Source organism: Caretta caretta, chromosome 12, assembly GCF_965140235.1.
Source record: "Caretta caretta isolate rCarCar2 chromosome 12, rCarCar1.hap1, whole genome shotgun sequence".
NCBI lineage: Eukaryota > Metazoa > Chordata > Testudines > Cheloniidae > Caretta > Caretta caretta.
Window position 1 is genome coordinate 32,844,576 of NC_134217.1, and position 18,251 is coordinate 32,862,826.

The 18,251-nt window shown below is 39.6% G+C and overlaps 1 protein-coding gene and 1 long non-coding RNA gene across 4 annotated transcripts in view; one reads left to right on the forward strand and one right to left on the reverse strand.

The window, feature by feature from the left end:
- Positions 1 to 13,427, forward strand: part of CDYL2 (chromodomain Y like 2) — a 79,957-nt gene extending 66,530 nt beyond the window's left edge. Inside the window, exons 4-7 of the mRNA XM_048870582.2 lie at positions 4,192 to 4,364; positions 8,806 to 9,016; positions 9,667 to 9,810; positions 12,714 to 13,427. Coding sequence (XP_048726539.1) covers positions 4,192 to 4,364; positions 8,806 to 9,016; positions 9,667 to 9,810; positions 12,714 to 12,872 — 687 coding nt within the window. The 3' untranslated portion in view covers positions 12,873 to 13,427. The remainder of the gene's footprint in view (positions 1 to 4,191; positions 4,365 to 8,805; positions 9,017 to 9,666; positions 9,811 to 12,713) is intronic.
- The window catches only part of LOC125645277 (uncharacterized), a 344,743-nt gene that overhangs the window by 261,325 nt on the left and 65,167 nt on the right, over positions 1 to 18,251 (reverse strand). The window lies entirely within an intron of this gene.

An 18,251-nucleotide genomic window follows, 5' to 3' on the forward strand; every position in this document is an offset into this window, starting at 1 on the left:
AGTTTCTCAAGGAAACAATATTAAAAGCACAATTGCAAACTATCCTGAGGTGAAGGAAAGATAGGAAACATAGTAAGAGGCCAATATGGCTCTATCAGGAGCTTTTTAATGACCTGAAAAATCAAAAAGAAATCCTACAAAAAGTAGAATGAGAACAAATTGCTTAGAAGGGGTATAAAAGAATAGCACAATCATGTAGAGATAAAATAAGAAAGACTAAGGCACAAAATAAGATACACCTAGCAAGGGACATAAAAGGCAATAAGAAGAGGTTCTTTAAACACATTAGGAGCCAGAGAAAGACTAAGGAAAGTGTAGGTCCTCTGCTTAGCAGAGAAAAAGAGCTAATAACTGATGACATCAACAAGGCGGAGGTGTTTATTGCCTATTTTGCTTCAGTCTTCACCAAGAAAGGTTAACTGGTGACCAGATACTCAACACAATTAATATTAACAACAAGGGGGAAACAATGCAAGCCAAAATAGGGAAAGATCAGGTTAAAGAATATTTAAGTAAGTTAGATGTTTTCAGTTTGGCAGGACCAGATGAAATTCATTATAGGGTACTTAAGGAACTAGCTGAAGCAATCTCAGAACCATTAACAATTATCTTTGAGAACTTCTGGAGGACCGGTGAGGTCCCCAAAGACTGGAGAAGGGCAAATATATCTTTGAAAGGGAGAATAAAGAGTTCCCAGGGAATTATATACCAGTCAGTCAGCCTAATTTCAATACCTGGAAAGAGAGTGGAACAAATTATTAAACAATCAGTTGGCAAGCACGTGGAGGATAATAGAGTTATAAAGGAATAGCCAGCATGGATTTATCAAGAACAAATCATGCCAAACCAACCTAATTTCCTTTGACAGAGTTACTGGCCTAGTGGATAAGGGAAAGCAGCAGATGTGTTATACCCTGACTTTAGTAAGACTTTTCACAAAGTCCCACATGACATTCACATAATGAAACTATGGAAATGTGGTCTAAATGAAATTACTACAAGGCAGCTGCACAAATGTTAAAAGACCTTACTCAAAAAGTAGTTTTCAATGATTCACTGTCAAACTATCAAGGAAATTTGTGGGGTCACCAGGGGTCAGTCCCTAATACTATTCAATATTTTCATTAACCACTTGAATAATGGAGTTGAGAGTATGCTTATAAAATCTGCAGATGACACCATGCTGGGAGGGGTTGCAAGTAGTTTGGAGAACAGGATTAGAATTCAAAATGACTTTGACAAACTGGAGAATTGGTCTGAATACAACAAGATGTGAAATTCAGTAAATCCAAGAGCAAAGTATTTCACTTAGGAAGGAAAGATCTGCACAACTACAAAATGGGGAATAAATTGGCTAGGCACTAGTACTGCTGGAAAGGATCTGGGGGTTATAGTGGCTAACAAGTTGAATGAGTCAACAATGTGATGCAGCTGCAAAGAGGGCTAATATTCTGCAGTGTATAAGCAGGAGAGTCGTATGTAAGACACAGGAGGTAACTGTCCTACTCTGCTCGGCACTGGTGAGGCCTCAGCTTGGGTACTGTGTCCAATTCTGGGCACTACACTTTAGGAGAGATGTGAACAAACTGGAGAGAGTCCAGAGGAGTGCAACAAAAATGATTAAAGGTGTAGAAAAGCTGACCTATGAGGAAAGGTTAAAAAAAAACTGAGCATGTTTAGACTTGAGAAAAGGAGACTGAGGGAGGACCTGATAAGAGTCTTCAGATGTTAAGGGCTGCTATGAAGGTGACTGTGATCAATTGTTCACTGAAGGTCAGACAACAAGTAATGGGCTTAATCTGTAGCAAGGGCGATTTAGCTCAGATATTAGAGGAAAATTTCGAACTATAAGGGTAGTTAAGCTTCCAAAGAAGGCTGTGGATTCCCCATCTCTGGAGGTTTTTAAAACAGTTTGGACAAACACCTATCAGGGCCAGTCTAGGTTTAACTGGTCCTGCCACAGCACAGGGGCTGGACTTGACTTCTCAAAGTCCCTTCAAGCCCTTCACTTTTATGATTCTATCCATTTAAACCCAAATCTAGAAATGTTTATGTGGGAAAATGAAGAGAACCAGATATACGTATGGGCTAAGAGTGAAACAAGTATTTGAAGGATGACAGAGGAAGAGAGAAATTGTAGATGTGCATATAAACATATGGGGATGGGAACATTACAGTGGAATATCAGAAGGAACTAACTGACAGGAGAGTCATACCCTATGATCACATTTGAAGCAAAACTCCCCATTACGATCCACAGGAAGTTTTGCTTCTAATTTGGCCACACAATATTGCCCAAAGATGTTGACTACATTATAGAATCTGCCAAGGAAACAGTGGAAGTCCCAGTGTTGGGGACATGTAAAACATTAGAAAATAAACTGACGAGAACAATCCTATAATAGCAGGGAGTTGGACCAGTGAATCCAACAGATCTCTACCTTACACAGTTCTATATCTTCTGAAATAAATGTTTAGCTTTGATCAGGTCTAAAATCATATGCAAAACTTTGAGTAGATTGTAGCTGTGAAGGGAGAACAACAAAATTTGCAAATGCCATTCTACCCAGCTGCATTTTTGCATGAGTGTGGGTTAACAGACTCAAGAGGACTGCGCTCTGCCTTCGTAATTTGGGTGTAAACTGCCCTCACAAAATTAGTGCTGCCATTTTTGTACATGAATTCTAGCTACAGAGCTGAGAACTTCTGCCTCTAACTACCTGGTTTTCACCCACAGTCATGATTGTAAGCATTCGAATGTGCACCTACAAAAGGGAGCTTTTACCTTCTGAAAACTTACCCTGCCATTTCTCATGTCCAAGTTTAATACATACTAGAATTCAGATCTTTGTGTTTGCCCATGCAGATCAGGTAGATAGACACCACGCTACATGATTTTCACAAGCAAATGCAAGTTTGTTCCCATAAGTCATAGAATGTGTGTGTGCAAAGCCTGCCCAGAAAAAGTGGCATGCATAAAATTGCACCTGTACATTTAGTGACATTTGTTCAAATAGATCTAGAGTCTGTACAGCGCTTCAGAGATGTAAAGCACTTTGCAAGCTTAAATAGTGAAAAGAAAGCAGCAGAATGTCTTATTTCTCTACATCTGTAACTCATCAGGGCAAATTTTGCAGTCTCTGAAAATTTACCTGTACATCCAAATCTTTCAGCATAAATTAGAGCAGAATTTGGCCCATCATGGTTAGGGTCCTGAATTGGTAAGGCACTTAAATATGTACAAAAGTTTAAGGATATGCGTAGTCTCACTAAATGAAATCATAGGCTCACTGGAGTCGATAAGATAACTGCCATTGATTTAAATCGGCAGGATTTCACACGTAGAAGTCAATAAGAGTAGTCAGTCAACAGGGCTACTCACATGCTTAAAGTTATATATGTGCTTACACACCTTGCTCAATCAGGGCCGTAATGAAAACTACCTGCAGAAATTTATGAAATATTGTTCCCCTTTTTAAAATGATTAGGAAAGATGTTGTTCTTGCAATAATAATAGCCTTTTATTTCAACACCAGTGTGTCAAGGTCTTAAAGATTTTGACTAGTGTTTATCAATAATTTGATCTAATAGTAAATCAAGCGGTAAATTAGTCATCTTTCTAGTGGCTTTTATTACTATAGCATTTGTAGACTTTAAAAATGTCACTGACCATAGTACTATAAACAGTAAATTAGCCATAAATCTACGCATTTAAAGTTGTATTGTTCCACCTGACTGATATAGACTGCCCTAACTGAACTGGTGAAAGAACTGAAGGCCAGGGTTTATATATTTCACTCAAACACACAGAGCTTACCATGCTATTGTTGTGGTAACAACTTTGATGGTACAATGATGTACATCAGTTTATTTTTTTTAAAGTCATAGGAGCAGAACAAGAGCCATTTGAAATCTGTTAAATATCAATAGAATAACACATTCTAGGTAACCAGAATTTCCCACACAGGATAAGCAAAGAAATACCACCTTGTCAAAAATGGATCTGAATTACTGCATGTCCATAAAGCACTTCAAAGATGTAAGGGCTTTGTAAACACTATTATAATTCAAAGTACTTAAGTTACAATGGCCAAAATATACATCTCTAACAACAAGTACAGTTTTATACAGAAAGAGAAATTATCTTGCAAAGGCATGCATGTCGAACTGTTTACTTTTCTTTATCCACAGATCATGAAGGAAGTTCGGAGAGCATTGTGCAATGCATCAGCTGATGACAGTAAACTCTTACTTCTCAGCGCAGTGGGAAGTGTATTCTGTAGTGGCCTAGATTACTCCTATTTAATTGGCAGGTTATCCAATGACAGAAGAAAAGAAAGCACTAGGATTGCAGAAGCTATAAGGTGACCCAAGCTCACATGTGATCTCTAAATTATGAAATGCAGTGTGTGATTCTAAAAAATATTTGTCAGATCCAAGAGTGTTGTATATTTAAGTGTTGATTGTATGCTAATTTCAGTCCTACAAATTCATTTAACAAGAAAAAGGAATGGGTTTGCTGTAGCTTTTTCTTATGAGACAGAACTCCTTTATTTCTAGTATGTGTTAAAATTTATTTAGTTCCACTACCTCAGTGTATTTCAAAATTCTTCCTCTAGTCTCAAATTCAAATTGAGATGTAACTTTGTTTTTTAAATTAGCTGTAGCTTCATGTTTTAACATTGTTCCTCGAAGCCAGATATTTTACTTGTTTCAGTTTTCATCATTTTAATGAGTTTCAGTACAAATGGGGATCTATGACTTAGTAGTGTTATATTAATATAGCAGGCTTCTAATGTATTTCAGAGCCTTATTAGAAAGGTTTCTGATATTTTTCTTACATTTAAATCATGTAATTTATACGTAAATGTAGTTCTATGTTCAAAACTAAAACACTGTTTTGCTTAACATATCAGATTATTTTAATAGAAACACAGGGTTTATGAAGTACTGTCTATAAATCAGTCTACACTACAAACCGTCAAGTGTTCCCATTATCCACAAAGGTATAAATATATGACCAGATCTTCAGCTGGTGTGTAACAGTGTTACTCCATTAGAGTCAATAGAACTACATCTTTTTACACCAGCTGAGGACCTGGCTTAGACTTACTATTTCCTACAAATAGGTATTCCTCTTTTGAGAGCTTTCAAATTTTATGCAGTACATTCTGACATTATTATGAAGGAATCCAACTAGAGGGGATGGTTTGCAATAGATCTGGACTTCAGCTATATTAGGACAACTTGTTTAATTGTTTCATGATATAAATTAACAGAATTATCTAACAGAAGCCAAGCCATTTTAGTAATGACCTCAGTCTGTTGATTACCAGTGTCTTGGTTACTGCTGTGACTATTGTCAGTTTCAGGGCAGTTGCAGTCTTGGGCAGAGACCCACATCTCACTCCATCCTGACTGGGGGTTCTTTAAGGCTACACAGTTCCCTGCCTACACTGTAATCTCCCCAGCAAGCTAGACTGCCCAAAAGGCCAGTGTTGGTGCTTTTCTTTCTCCCCGGGGGCTGCAACCTGTGTATTTCCCTCAGTTATAAGTTATCACACAGTTCATTCTAAGTAAGCACATGTATTCTTATGATAAAAGCATTACAGGGAAAACACATTAAAAACAATAAAAGAACCTACATGTATGCTAAAAAGCTGACCAGAGCTCACCCCAACCCAACCTTGAGCTCTGGTCAGTCCTTCAAAACCCACAACTGGGTTTTCCCTATGGTAATAAGTTCATAACTGTCTCAGATTCAGAAGCAGAATCCCAACTGCAGTACAGCTATTTCTTTATACAGCTTGGACATGTGATCTGCAGTCTCCAGGAACAGATAATCAGCTGACAATTACCCATTCCTCAGGGCACAGCTTCAAAAGGCGGAGTTTTTGCATAACTGGAAGTGGGGAATTAACTCTCCCTAAGTAGATTTCCTGGGGAATACCTCACATTTAATGTCCCAAAGTCCATTCTTGCCTGGCACATTTTCAATGTAGACCTTTGAACTCCTGGGCCTCACATCACATCTGCCTCCTGGACGTTACATACAATCCCAGCTCACCAGGATATATAAGATTTGCATTGAATACAAAGAACCCCAAAGACACTTCAACTTAATTCAGTAAGGTCTCCCAAGAATACACAGGAAATTGCCATATCGGTCACAACTATTACAGTACAATTTGGATACTTCTATTAGATATTTCTGAAACTCAAAGTAGAGATTAGATTTTATGAGCATGGAAATACAATATTCTTAAACTTTTAACTTAACTGTCAATGCTTTTCTGTTGCTCGATCATTCCCTGAAAAGGGAGAAGAGTTAATTGACTGACACAAAATAACACTGTAGTGAGAGAGAAAATGTTGCTTTGTCAGTGGTTAGGGTGCTCAAATGTATAGTAAGTTACCCATTCCCATTCTCTGTATCAGCTGAGAGTGGAATGTGTTTATATCAATATTATGAGAGGAAAAGAAGAATTCTCACAGTATATTCCTTCTGTCTGTGCTACAGCTTTCATATGTTGATCACAGCCTAAAACAACGGGATTGCACTTTATTTGTTTCACAGGCCTTTTGACGGACTACAAGCCCTGATCCTGCAATGAGAGCACTGTGTCCATGCCAAGCTCATTGCAAGATTCAAAAGTGCACATGAAGACCATATTTTCACATCTCCTCTTAGTAAAAACAAAAGCCTTCCAAACATAACATTTTCCCCTCTCACTGGAATAAGTTCCACTGTGCAACAGTGTTTACAACTTCCAGTGCAATTCTAAGAATGTCTCCTCACATTCTGCTCTCCTCTCCTGGGGTCCCCACTTTCTCCTTGTAAGACTGTCTTGTTTCTGCCAGGCTGCAGACTGTCTCCCCATGCAGAACATTTAGCTGCTTCTGATCTATGAAGGCAGCCACAGGGGCAAAGGGAGATTCCTCTGCCTTCTGCACTTAGCAGTCTGGGAGTCTTGATTTTCCTCTGCGTTAGGCTTTTCCAGTTTCTGATCTGTACCAAAAATCAATAGGCTTGTGCCCATTGGTGCCCAGAATACTCTGAAATTTTGGAATTGATCAAGGTTGTCACATTACAGGCAGAGAAATACATTTGAATTAATCATTGGGCCTTGCTTTGGTCAGTCAAGTGTGAACTATAATTTCCCTTAATCCCCTCCTTTTCCAGTAATACGTCTTTGCCTTCTGAACCCATCGATAGAGTACTCCTTACTCTACTTGCCTTGCCTGATAACCTGTTCCTAAGTTTTATTGTCCATTGTATGAGGTGGAGCTCCTGAACTCCATCTTCACTCCTTATTTTCTCAAGAACTCTTAATATTGATCGTGCTGTACCTCTGAAACACATATCACTGTTACTGTCAGTCCCTTTCATACATTGTAAACGCTAATGTTGGGTCATCTCAAAGTCTCCTCTCTTTTTTTATTTTGTTGTTGTTTATACTAAACCCATTTCTCTTATATCCCAATCCAGCATAGTACCTAAGGCCATGCTTAACTTTAAGCCTGTATGTAGTCACATTGACTTCAATGGGGCTAGTCACATGGTTAAAGTTAAGCATACTCCTGTGCTTTGCTTAAATCAGGGCCTTAATCTTTCCGTGAGATCTGCTATCATCTCCAGCATCCAAATCCTGCTCTCAGATGCACAAGTATAGGTCTCCTTGAGCTCAACAGGAAAGCTGCAAGCACATCCAAGGGCAAATGTCTTTAAAGGAATCATGTTCTTCTACAACATACACCATATGAGACTTGGCCAGTAACAGTATCACCTCTTGCTTTGCATTTTCCTTCTGCTAATATAATTCAGTATTTTGTTTGCCTTCTCTCTTGCTGTGAACTGGTTTGATGGAACCCATAATTTGTCCCCAATTACACCCACGCTTTTTCCTGATCAATGTACAGACTGTTCTGTTTTGCACTGATTCCATACCCTTGTTCCTAGAAGGCAGGTGACTTATTTCTAATCTCTTATTGCACTAAATTTACTTTGTTCTAGCCCTCTCACCTAAATGAGCGAACCCATTTTGCATTCAACTGCATTATTTCCTCTTCCCCCCCTTCACTTCAAATTTGCTGTAAGAGGTGGGACATGGAGATCTTTGTTATACTTTAATCTAAATCACTTCTAACAAAGATCCTTCAAGTGATCTCTGGATACCACTCTTACAGTCTCATTTCAATGTAGTTTTTTCCAGTTTGTGGTTCCCCTTTGTGTCTCTCTCTTTCAGCTTGTGTGTATTCTTTAGATCACCCTGTTTTTATCTCTATTCCATGGCTCAGTATGATACCTTACCATTAATCTTTGATGCAGAACCTTGGGTTCTTTAACATAAGTATACAACACCGCACCCACTGAGTTTTCCTCCTCTTTCATTCTGCAATATATTTAAAGGACTCCATCAAGTTAGCTAAGCAAGACCACCTGAATCCATCCTGACCTTCCTTGAATTAGAGCCACTAAATATACAATCCATCCCTTATTGGTCCAGAAATAATACTAGCCCTAACCATACCGCAAAAAGTTACCATGTTCCAGGCATTCCAGTTACTCCACACAAATCAAATCCAATTTAAGAGAAATCATTTGATATTCCATCGTATTCTTATAAATTAATTACAGACAAATCAGCTGAACTGTTCATCTGGGGAAAAGCCCAGCTGGAAAATAGAAGGCATAAAAACTGAGCAAGGCATTTGACATTCAAATCTGTTTTTTGATAAGTAGTTTAAACTCAAGAACTAATTTAAGTGTTTCCCTATTCAAGAACTTCCTTTTTTTTATTTTAGGGATTTTGTAAAAGCTTTTATTCAATTTAAGAAGCCAATTGTAGTTGCTATCAATGGCCCAGCTCTTGGGTTGGGAGCTTCTATCTTACCACTGTGTGATATCGTTTGGGCAAGCGAGAAGGCTTGGTTTCAGACCCCATATGCGACGATCCGACTCACTCCAGCTGGCTGCTCATCGTATACATTCCCACAAATACTTGGTGTTGCTCTGGTAAGGCACTTTTCTCCTAGAATTGCTCAGCAGGCTTGGTTAATTCCATACTGTTTTGCACTGTTTTTATGACTGTCGCATTTTACAGTCTCTGGTGAAGAGAGGCTCAAGGGACATGAGAAGAGGGGCCATTTTCAAGGATGTGTCAGGAAAGGGACAAAGTGCTTTGGCAAAGCTAATCTGGGAGGTTTCAAAGTATCTTTCTGCTCCATGCTAGATTCGTGCAATGGCTAGTAGTTAATAAGGTACACTGGGGCTTGACACTGTGCTGTCAGCTTCACAAGTGTAAATCTGGAGTAATTCCATTAGTCACTTAGTTTACCCCAGTGTAAAAAAAAGATCAGAATTTGACCCGCATAATAGCTTATACTTGCTGTCATGGATCAGTGCCATAGAATTGCCTATGTAATGACAGTTACTCTTGTAAAATCACTGACATCAGTATGCTGATATGAACAGCTAATGTATTTTTTTTAATTTGCCCATACCATGCTTAGATGTCAGTGCCAAAAGCACTTTATAAGTACTTCTCTCTAAGGAGAAGGATGAAAATATTTGCAGGTCTTATTTGACCATAGCATCAGGCATATGTGGTGTAGGAATGAAGGAAATCACCACCCAAGATCTTGAGTGAGCCTTTTCTTTTGCAGGCAAATGAAATGTTGTTCTGCGGGAGAAAGCTAACGGCACAGGAAGCCTGCAGCAGAGGACTTGTGTCACAAGTATTTTGGCCAACAACATTCAGTCAAGAAGTGATGCTGCGAGTAAAGGAAATGGCATCTTGCAGTGCAGTGGTAGGAAATCTATCGGCTTTTGTTTCTATCAGCTAGATTACAACTTGTATTAAGGAATTAAATAGAAACCTGTTCAGGTATAGGCAAAAGGAATATATCGCTATAACTTCACCCTCACAGGGAAGGTGTGCTACAAAGGCTGATCATGTACTGGAGGGAACTCAATTCTCAACTCCTGTAGTAAAACCTCTGTAGAGGGGGGCTAATGGAAGGAAGTCTGTGCAAGGATTGCTCATGGATTTCTTCCCCAATTGTTTCATTGGGAGGCAGGTTTTTTCACTTCCCCCCTTCCCAATATGGAATGGATTGTAGGGCTCATTGATGAACCTGGGGGATCCACACACAGAGCCAGGGAGTCAGCAGGAGACCTGTACCTCCATGCTGACTCTCTGTCCCTCCCTGAAGCTTCTCCTCTGCTCCCTGCAGCATGCCTCCGATGGAGTTGCATTGCCACAGCCTTTAAAAGAGACCCCTCCCACAATGAAGGGGAGCCAGTTGCGGGGGAGGGGAAATGTGTCCCTCCAGCTCCTGCTTTCATCCATCACCAGGCTACTAACTCCCTACCTCCCCCTCCCCCCCCAATGCAGTTTCTGACCTCACAGAGCATTTTCTTGAAGTCTATGCAAGGATCTTGGGAGCAAAATCTGGTCCAAGGGGTCATTACTTCCCTGTTTTCTGATTGCAGCTTAGTGGCTGTTAAAACCTCTGCATAGCCCTCACTTTCCAAAGCCCTTTTCCTTGAGGCATGTATATTCCTGCACCAGCCCCATCTAAGCTTTTAAAAGAAATGTAACGTAAACAGAAACAATGAAAACCACAGCCTCCCTGGAATAGCACTAATAAAATGAAAGCAACTGGTAGCCATTTGTACTTAATTCCTTAGTTATACTGCATGTCACTGGCAATCTTAGCATTCCTTGACTTCACTTAAAAGACCTGTCGTTCAAGAGACAGTAGAGGCAGACGATTTTTAATTAAATCAAGTGTAGATTACATCTCAGAAAACACACTCAGAACTAAATCCACCATGAATTGGTCTTTGGAAACGCAGCATAAGCTTATCAGATCATGCTGATACGTCTTATATTATATGAGCTGGGAAGCTGGGGCAGCGAGTTGTATAGGCCCGTGGTGCCCAGGCTCTAGCAATATTCAGGGCCCTGGGGCCCAGCTCCACCAATGTTTGGGAACGGGTCTCTGCCCTGGCCCCACCTGCCACCCCACGCACCTCCCCCCAAGTGTCTCCCGACTCCCACGCACCTCTCCCGGCCCCCCCGGAGTATCCCTGCCTCTCCCCTGCAGCTCCACGCTGCCTCCACTCTTCTGGCTCCGGGCATCAACTGCTGCCGCAGGGTCCTAGTGCCCCCACCCACTAGTGGCAGGGCAGGCTGCCCTTACCCTGTCCTTCCGCCTTGGACCCCTCCCTTTTCCAGCAGGACCCTCCACCAGCACAGGGGGCACCCTGCCCGCAGTCACCACTCCTGCCCCACATTGGGCAAGGGGCAGCCCCATCCTTCACCCCCAGTGAGGCTGCAGTGAGGGGCAGCAGCCAGGGCCGTCCCTAGCTGTTTTGTTGCCCTACGCAGCCCCAGGCTTCCACAGAGGGGAGCAGGGGGGGCTGGCCACAGAGCTCCACAGGGGGGCTGTGTGGGAAACCCCCCCACCCCAGCCCTCTGCGGGGGGGGCTGGCCCCAGGCCCTGTGGGGGACAGGGCCTGGCCACTTCCTGTGGGAAGTGGAGTGACCCGGTCCCAGCCTGCTCCTCTCCCCTGGCTCCCAGCCACACCACCGCCGAGTGCTGGGGGGGGGGGTGGTTCCCCCCTCCCCCCAAGCCTGGGAGCCAGGGGAGCGGAGCAGGCTGGGGCTGGGTCACTCAACTTCCCACAGGAAGTGGCCAGCTCCTGTCCCCCACGCAGGCCTGGGGCCAGCCCACCCCACCTCCCGACCGCCATGGAGGCCTGGGGCCCCACACAACACCCCCTCCCCCTCCCGCCCGGGGGTGGGGTTTCTGGGCACCAACAAAATTTCTACGAACCTGCCACCTCTGGTAAGCACTCTGAATCTCATCCTGCATTCTCCATTCCCCCCACACACACGGATCAAGTGTAGCATCTTCTACTGAGGTCTGTTAGATTGAAGGAAGGTGTTAAGATATGACCAAACATGAGGCTACCTATCAAAAGGGTTAAAAATTATAAAGGAGTTAGGAGTCTAGATTGAGCTCAAAAGTAGAACAAATATAATGGTCTCCTTCGAGTTCATTGTGGACAACTGTGCATAAAAATACAAAACAAAAATCAACACCACCAAAAAAAAAAAAAAACCCAACAACCCTGCTGCTTATAATTGACCCGTTTACAGTCTATTGAGAAGAAACACAGTTCTGGAATAGCAATGAGTTACAGTGCAAATCTGACAGGATATCTTAGTCTAAGACTCAGTTGTTTGGTAGAGCTTGCTCCCTTTTGTCTCCCTTTTCTACAAACACTAATACCTTGTATTAACCCCCTGCCCTTGGAACACAGTGAAGCATGGAACATATCCCAATTTTGTTTAACTAATAGAGTTCCTTTTGGGTTTTGTATGTAAAAATAAGTAAAGGAGACAACCTAATTTGGCTTAAAACACTTTCTAAATTAAGGTGGCCTAAGTAAGGCCCCTTAAATCACTCTTTACTTTTGAAAATCTTCGTGCTAGTGCATAAATACAAATGCCTGTGCTGAGTATCAGCAGCTTCCACTGACTTCAGGTGGAGTGGTGGCTGTTTAATACCTCTGAAAAATCAGGTCCATCGTCTCTACACCACGGAGATAATTATTTAAGTGGTAAAACACTGTTAATACTGCTGTCCATAATAAGTTGAACAGATCAAAAAAAAAATCTTCGCTAATATTTTCACTTTAGGTATTAGAAGAGTCTAAATGCCTGGTGCGGAGCTTCCTGAAATCTGGACTTGAAGATGTGAATGAAAAAGAGTGTCAGATGTTAAAACAGCTGTGGAGTTCTTCCAAAGGACTGGATTCATTATTCAGCTACTTGCAAGACAAAATTTATGAAGTCTGAAGTCACAGTTTCACTTCAAGAAAAAACATTCCAAGTGTAAACAGAGTTCAAACATTACTTGTGTTTGAAAAGCAGAGGGAACGCATCCTTGAGATGAATTTGTGACAGTGTATCTTAATACAGATGGTTGTGTCAATTTCCTTGTGAGCTAAATGGAGAAGTTACACAGCTATTTTGTGTAATCAAGATGGAGGCAGGCTTGGTCAGTGCACATAAATTCTACTGAGTGCATCATTCACATGCTCATCCAGTTAGAAGTGTACATTCCACGTGCTGAAAAGCACTACTATGGCCCAGTAAGGCACACCATCTGTAATGATTTATTTTGTCTGTCCTTTTTTTAAACTTATTCTTGCTTTGCAACAAATGTCTGTGCTGACACTGAGGGCTCAATCTGAAAATCAGGTCACAGTAACGCTCTGCAGACCGAGATTACTATACTTCAGAAATATTTTAATTATTTTTTTAAGTTCTAACAATGTAATGGAAAAACCTGATAATTTATATGTATAATATGTAAAGTTAGGTTTGTTTGTTTTTTGTTTTTTTTGGGGGGGGGGGGGGGGAACTACTGGGATTTTTTTCTTTCATTGAATTTATTTAACTTATTTATTTTGTGTTTGTATGCAACTGTTTGTTGATCATACAGATATTATTTTCATACTTCCCTTGACTGGATTAATGGTTTCACATGAGAATGCAAGTGCCCCAGTGCATTTTTAACAGTGAGGTGTGTATACAATAAAGAACATACAGAAATCACCAAATGTGTGGGCACTAATAGTGACAGCCATGTACGTACATGTTCCTTTATGTGTGAAATTGTACAAAGATGTATTGAAGTCAAGTTCTAGTTTGTTAAACTTATTAAGGAAAATCAGTGGAAGCTGCAATTGTGAGTCCCACACAAGTCTCTCTTCACTTCCTGCCTTCTTGAAGAGCATTGAAGGGCTTGCCAACAAAATGCTTTAAGTTTACTATTTTCCTATTAGCTGGACATTAATAACAGGGTGTGTGGTGCCCTTATGTGGCATTATATTGTTCTTCAGGTTTAAACATCTCCTTTTGGTCTGAAGTCTAGAAACAAACCCTTGTGAGCCTTAGTCTAACTGCCTGATTGCTCAATTGTGGGATAATTAATACTCTGGAGGCGTCTGGGTCTGAGATAGGAGTTTTATAAAACGGTGCTAGGTTTTGAACTGGGTGGAGACAGAGTTTTTGTTTTGCTTTTCCAATACTCCATGGCTGGCCACCCCATGATCTAGTTATGAACAATTAATTAATTAATTAAAAGTCTATGGCTATCCATAAAAACAGTCCATAAGTGACCAAAAATAATAAATCTAATTTGCTGTTTTAAAATGTGACCCTAATATTTTTCAGTGATACTGACCTTTGAACCCTAGATTCAAAAGTCTAGCAGGCAGTTAGGGAGGAAATAATATGAACACATTCAGTGAATCGAACTGCCATGTTAGTATGCCCAAATCAAAATCTCTCAAAGCAGAAAATTTGCACCTTTGTTTCTTTAGTGATTTGTGCACTTGTTCTCCATCCTTGAGCTCACTGACCAGATTACAGTTTAAAAGAACCACAAGTGAGCTGAGGGGTTTGTTCATTGTTTCCTTACAATCTTTCAAAAAAAAAGAGTCTCAATAAAGTCTTTGTCAGATTGCAAACCGACAATTCTAGTGAGCGATAGGTTTCCACATTTTTTCCTTTTTCATAGTTAAATGTAAAGTACCTTCCATTTACATTCTATATATGTTCCTAGGGCCAAATTGTGCCATTTATTTTTTATTATTTTTTATTTATTTATTTTTAAGCAGAGCACTATGTTGAAGTCAGAACTCCTTCCCCCTTCCCCTGCCCCCAAGTTCTGCTTAAAGTAAAAAAAAAAAAAAAAAGGCAGAATCTGACCTGTAGTTAGAATTTGTTTAAATGTCTTCAAAAATGCAACATTGTACATGATTATGAAGTGACTTATTTTTCAGTGGTCTAAAACAAAGGGTAATTCTTTCAGTAAAAATACGAAATGGTTGATACAGCACTTGTTATACATTAAGGGTTGCTTACTTCTTAGGCCCCCTAGCAAAATTGAAATGTGTGTTCAGGTTACGCACATGCTTAAAGGCTTTGCTGGATCAGGGCCATAGAACCCAATCTCATAAGCATGCACATAAGTCACTTACTTCAGTAGTCCCACTGACTTCAATGGGATTAGTCACGTGCATAAGTGTTTGTACAATCAGGCTTTCAGTATGGGACTTTAGAAAAATCAGGAAAAGTATCATGATGCCCCAACTTCCATTTTTTCTTATACTGGTCCAGAGAGGTACAACTCCAGGTCATGTAAAATGTGTCAATAAAATACTAGAAAGTTTATTTCAATATTGTGCTTGTTATATGTTGATATATCTAGGAAAATTGCTCTCAGCAGTATGAAGATGTGTTTTACCACAGAAGGTTTTAGAACAAAAAAGAATCATAATGCAATCAACTTTTTAAATGCATCATTTCAACTGCATTTTCAAATATTCACGTTAATATTTTGTTTGACAGAGGAATGGTTGAAATTTGTTTTTTCATAAAAACCGCTAATCATGTTTAATTATTCATGTCTAAACAGTTACAATCTAGTTTCCATAGAATTTGTTTTTCTTTCAGAAAAACGCTAATAATTTCAAAATCTTCCTTTTCGAGTATTTAAGGCTCAGAATTGATTTTCTCTTCTGTTTCGGTCTTTACTTGCTATTCAGATACATAGATATACTGTACATATTAGTCTGGGTACCTTTACTAATATTCACAGTATTTAAAAATATAAATGCAATTTGTTGTTAAGTATGTTATTTTATTCTTGTGTAAATTGTTTTGTACAACCTTTAAAATCTGCAGTTTTGCATTTGTAGATATTCAAGGTAAGCAATTTATTTTGTGTTGTCTTGCATGTATATTTTTTGCTGTAGATAAGTGTTGTTTAGTTTACTACTTCAGTACATTTCTGTTTAAATGAATAAGCTTACAAACTTTAATACAGTATATATTTTCAGAATATAAACTTTTATATTTCTGTGGTAGATTAGGGTATGCGTTTTAGGCAATCTTTTTCACTACTATTAATTCTTATTTTAATCTATAGTATACTGGTTTTGTGCCAATAGTTTTTCACTAGAATAAAATGCTCTTTTAATATTAGGGATATACAGACAGGTTTGCTGGTGATGGTGGGCAGGTTTTCTGTTTTGTTTTGTTTTGTTTTTTGCCAGCCTTGAAGTAACTGAGTTTAAAGTGTAATTTGTAAATTTATTGCATTTGTGAATAAGCCTTACCATTAGGTACAACAAATCTTAAAACCTCGCAACTACATATGTAATATTAAGGACTTCCCCAAATAATCTAAAACAGTTGGCAAAATCAGAGTACAGGGCCTTAAGTTTTTCTTGTGAAAAGGATAATACGGGTTGTTGTTTTTTGTTTTTGTTTTTTTAAAACAACATAGTTAGAGACTTGTCAGTTTGGGCTTTGTTCTATATAAACTGTGCATATTGTTCTCCCAACCACAGTAGTTAATCTCAGGCTTTTTGTGGCTGGGTCTATAAAAGTCAAATCTGGCTAAAGCCAGCACTCTTTAGGAGGACACTAAAGAAGTTTACATAAGAGATTTATAGACAATCTTAATCATAGTACATTTAAGTATTCACTATCCTGGATGTGTTATCTGTGTCTACCCAGTTAACCGTATGTTTTAAGCCATATTAAATCTCTTTACCACTACTTTAAATACTACACTGAAAGTCATTCCCTAACTTACCAACAGGTTGACAGGCTTGTGATTTCTAGTGAATAAAAATATGCCTTCCATAAAAACAAAGGACCAAAGAACTACATTATTCTAACAGAGCATTAGTTACTTAGCAAGTGAACTAGTCTGACATTTATAGTGATGATCAAATGGTCTCTTCCTGCTATGAACATTTCATTCTCATTCATTTTGAGCGTAAGGGGGGAAATGTATCCACTAGACTTATTGGAAAATGAGCAATGTTCTGCTAAGCTGGCATGTCTATTGGTAAGGCTTATTACCAAACCTCTGAGATGAAGCAAAGAACCAAAAATTCACAAAATCTGTCTATGTACATTTATTTGATTTCAAACTTGTAACTTGCACAAGAAATTAAAGATAGAAGTTTGCAAATTAGGCCCTTAAGTTATTTTGTCAGAATGTCATGGAACAGACTAAAACCGTTTCTAATATTTGTAATGAGTACATAATATAATATTATAAGGGTACAGGCACCCCTTTATCACAGTGTTGTAAATATTTTCTGAAACTGGTATAGTACGGAGGGACTTGTATCTTGATATATCAAATATTGACTGTCTACATCAAATTGTACACAATATATTTGTTGATGGTCCTGTAACTAGTGTATGGACACATTTCTGGGTGCCTTAGAAGTTGTATTTTTCATGTGTGTTAATATGCAGTATTTATACATTGTGAGAAGCTGCTTTGAATAAAAATATTGAAACTTCATTGCAATTTAGTGATTTTCAATTTTACAGGAATCAAAATGAATTTGGTAAATAGATGCCATACAGAAAAGGGGGTATTATAAAGTGATCTGGTAAAAACATTGAATAGACTCCTATGTTTTAAAAGAAATTAGGCATACAGAGGTTTTTCTTATGAGAGGACATTAAATTTAAAACTGATTTTCCATCCAAAAATTGCAAAGATCGCAGCAACAATAAGTGCTGTTAGTAATGTAATGAGTCTGACTTCATTCCACCTGACCTTCTGTTCACATCCAAGAAAATGAGCAAAGAATCATTGTCTTCAATATAATTTTCTAAGACTACTTCTACTCCTCCATCGCTACCACCCTTGCTTTGACATATGCGAGTCACACAAAGTATGAGACAGTATAGCTCACGCTGCTCTAGAGCCCAGGACTGCCAGCAATGATGCAGTTCTATATACAGGAGTGGCTGTGCTACGTGATATCTGGCTTTGGAAGGGTGATTCTGCACACAGGACTGCATTGTGCAAGTGGCACAGAGACCTGTGTTGCAGCCAGTGTGGAGCGGCACCATCCCAGTGGAATTGCAAAAGGGGCACAATCCTGTAGATCCGTCTATGCATAGGGCTGATGTGTAGGCTGTGCCATGCTCAGTGTCTCCTCTCTGACACACTTGAAAAAGTAGAACACCACAAGGTCATAGAGAGGGAGCAGTCACTTAGCTCCCCCTGAGCAGAACAGCAATATGAGAAACCTTGTGATGAGGCCTGGCTTACCGGTGGTGCTGTGTAGTGGTAAGGTCACTGGGTCCCAACTCTCCTCCTTCTCTAGCGTCCCTCACCAGCAATCGCTC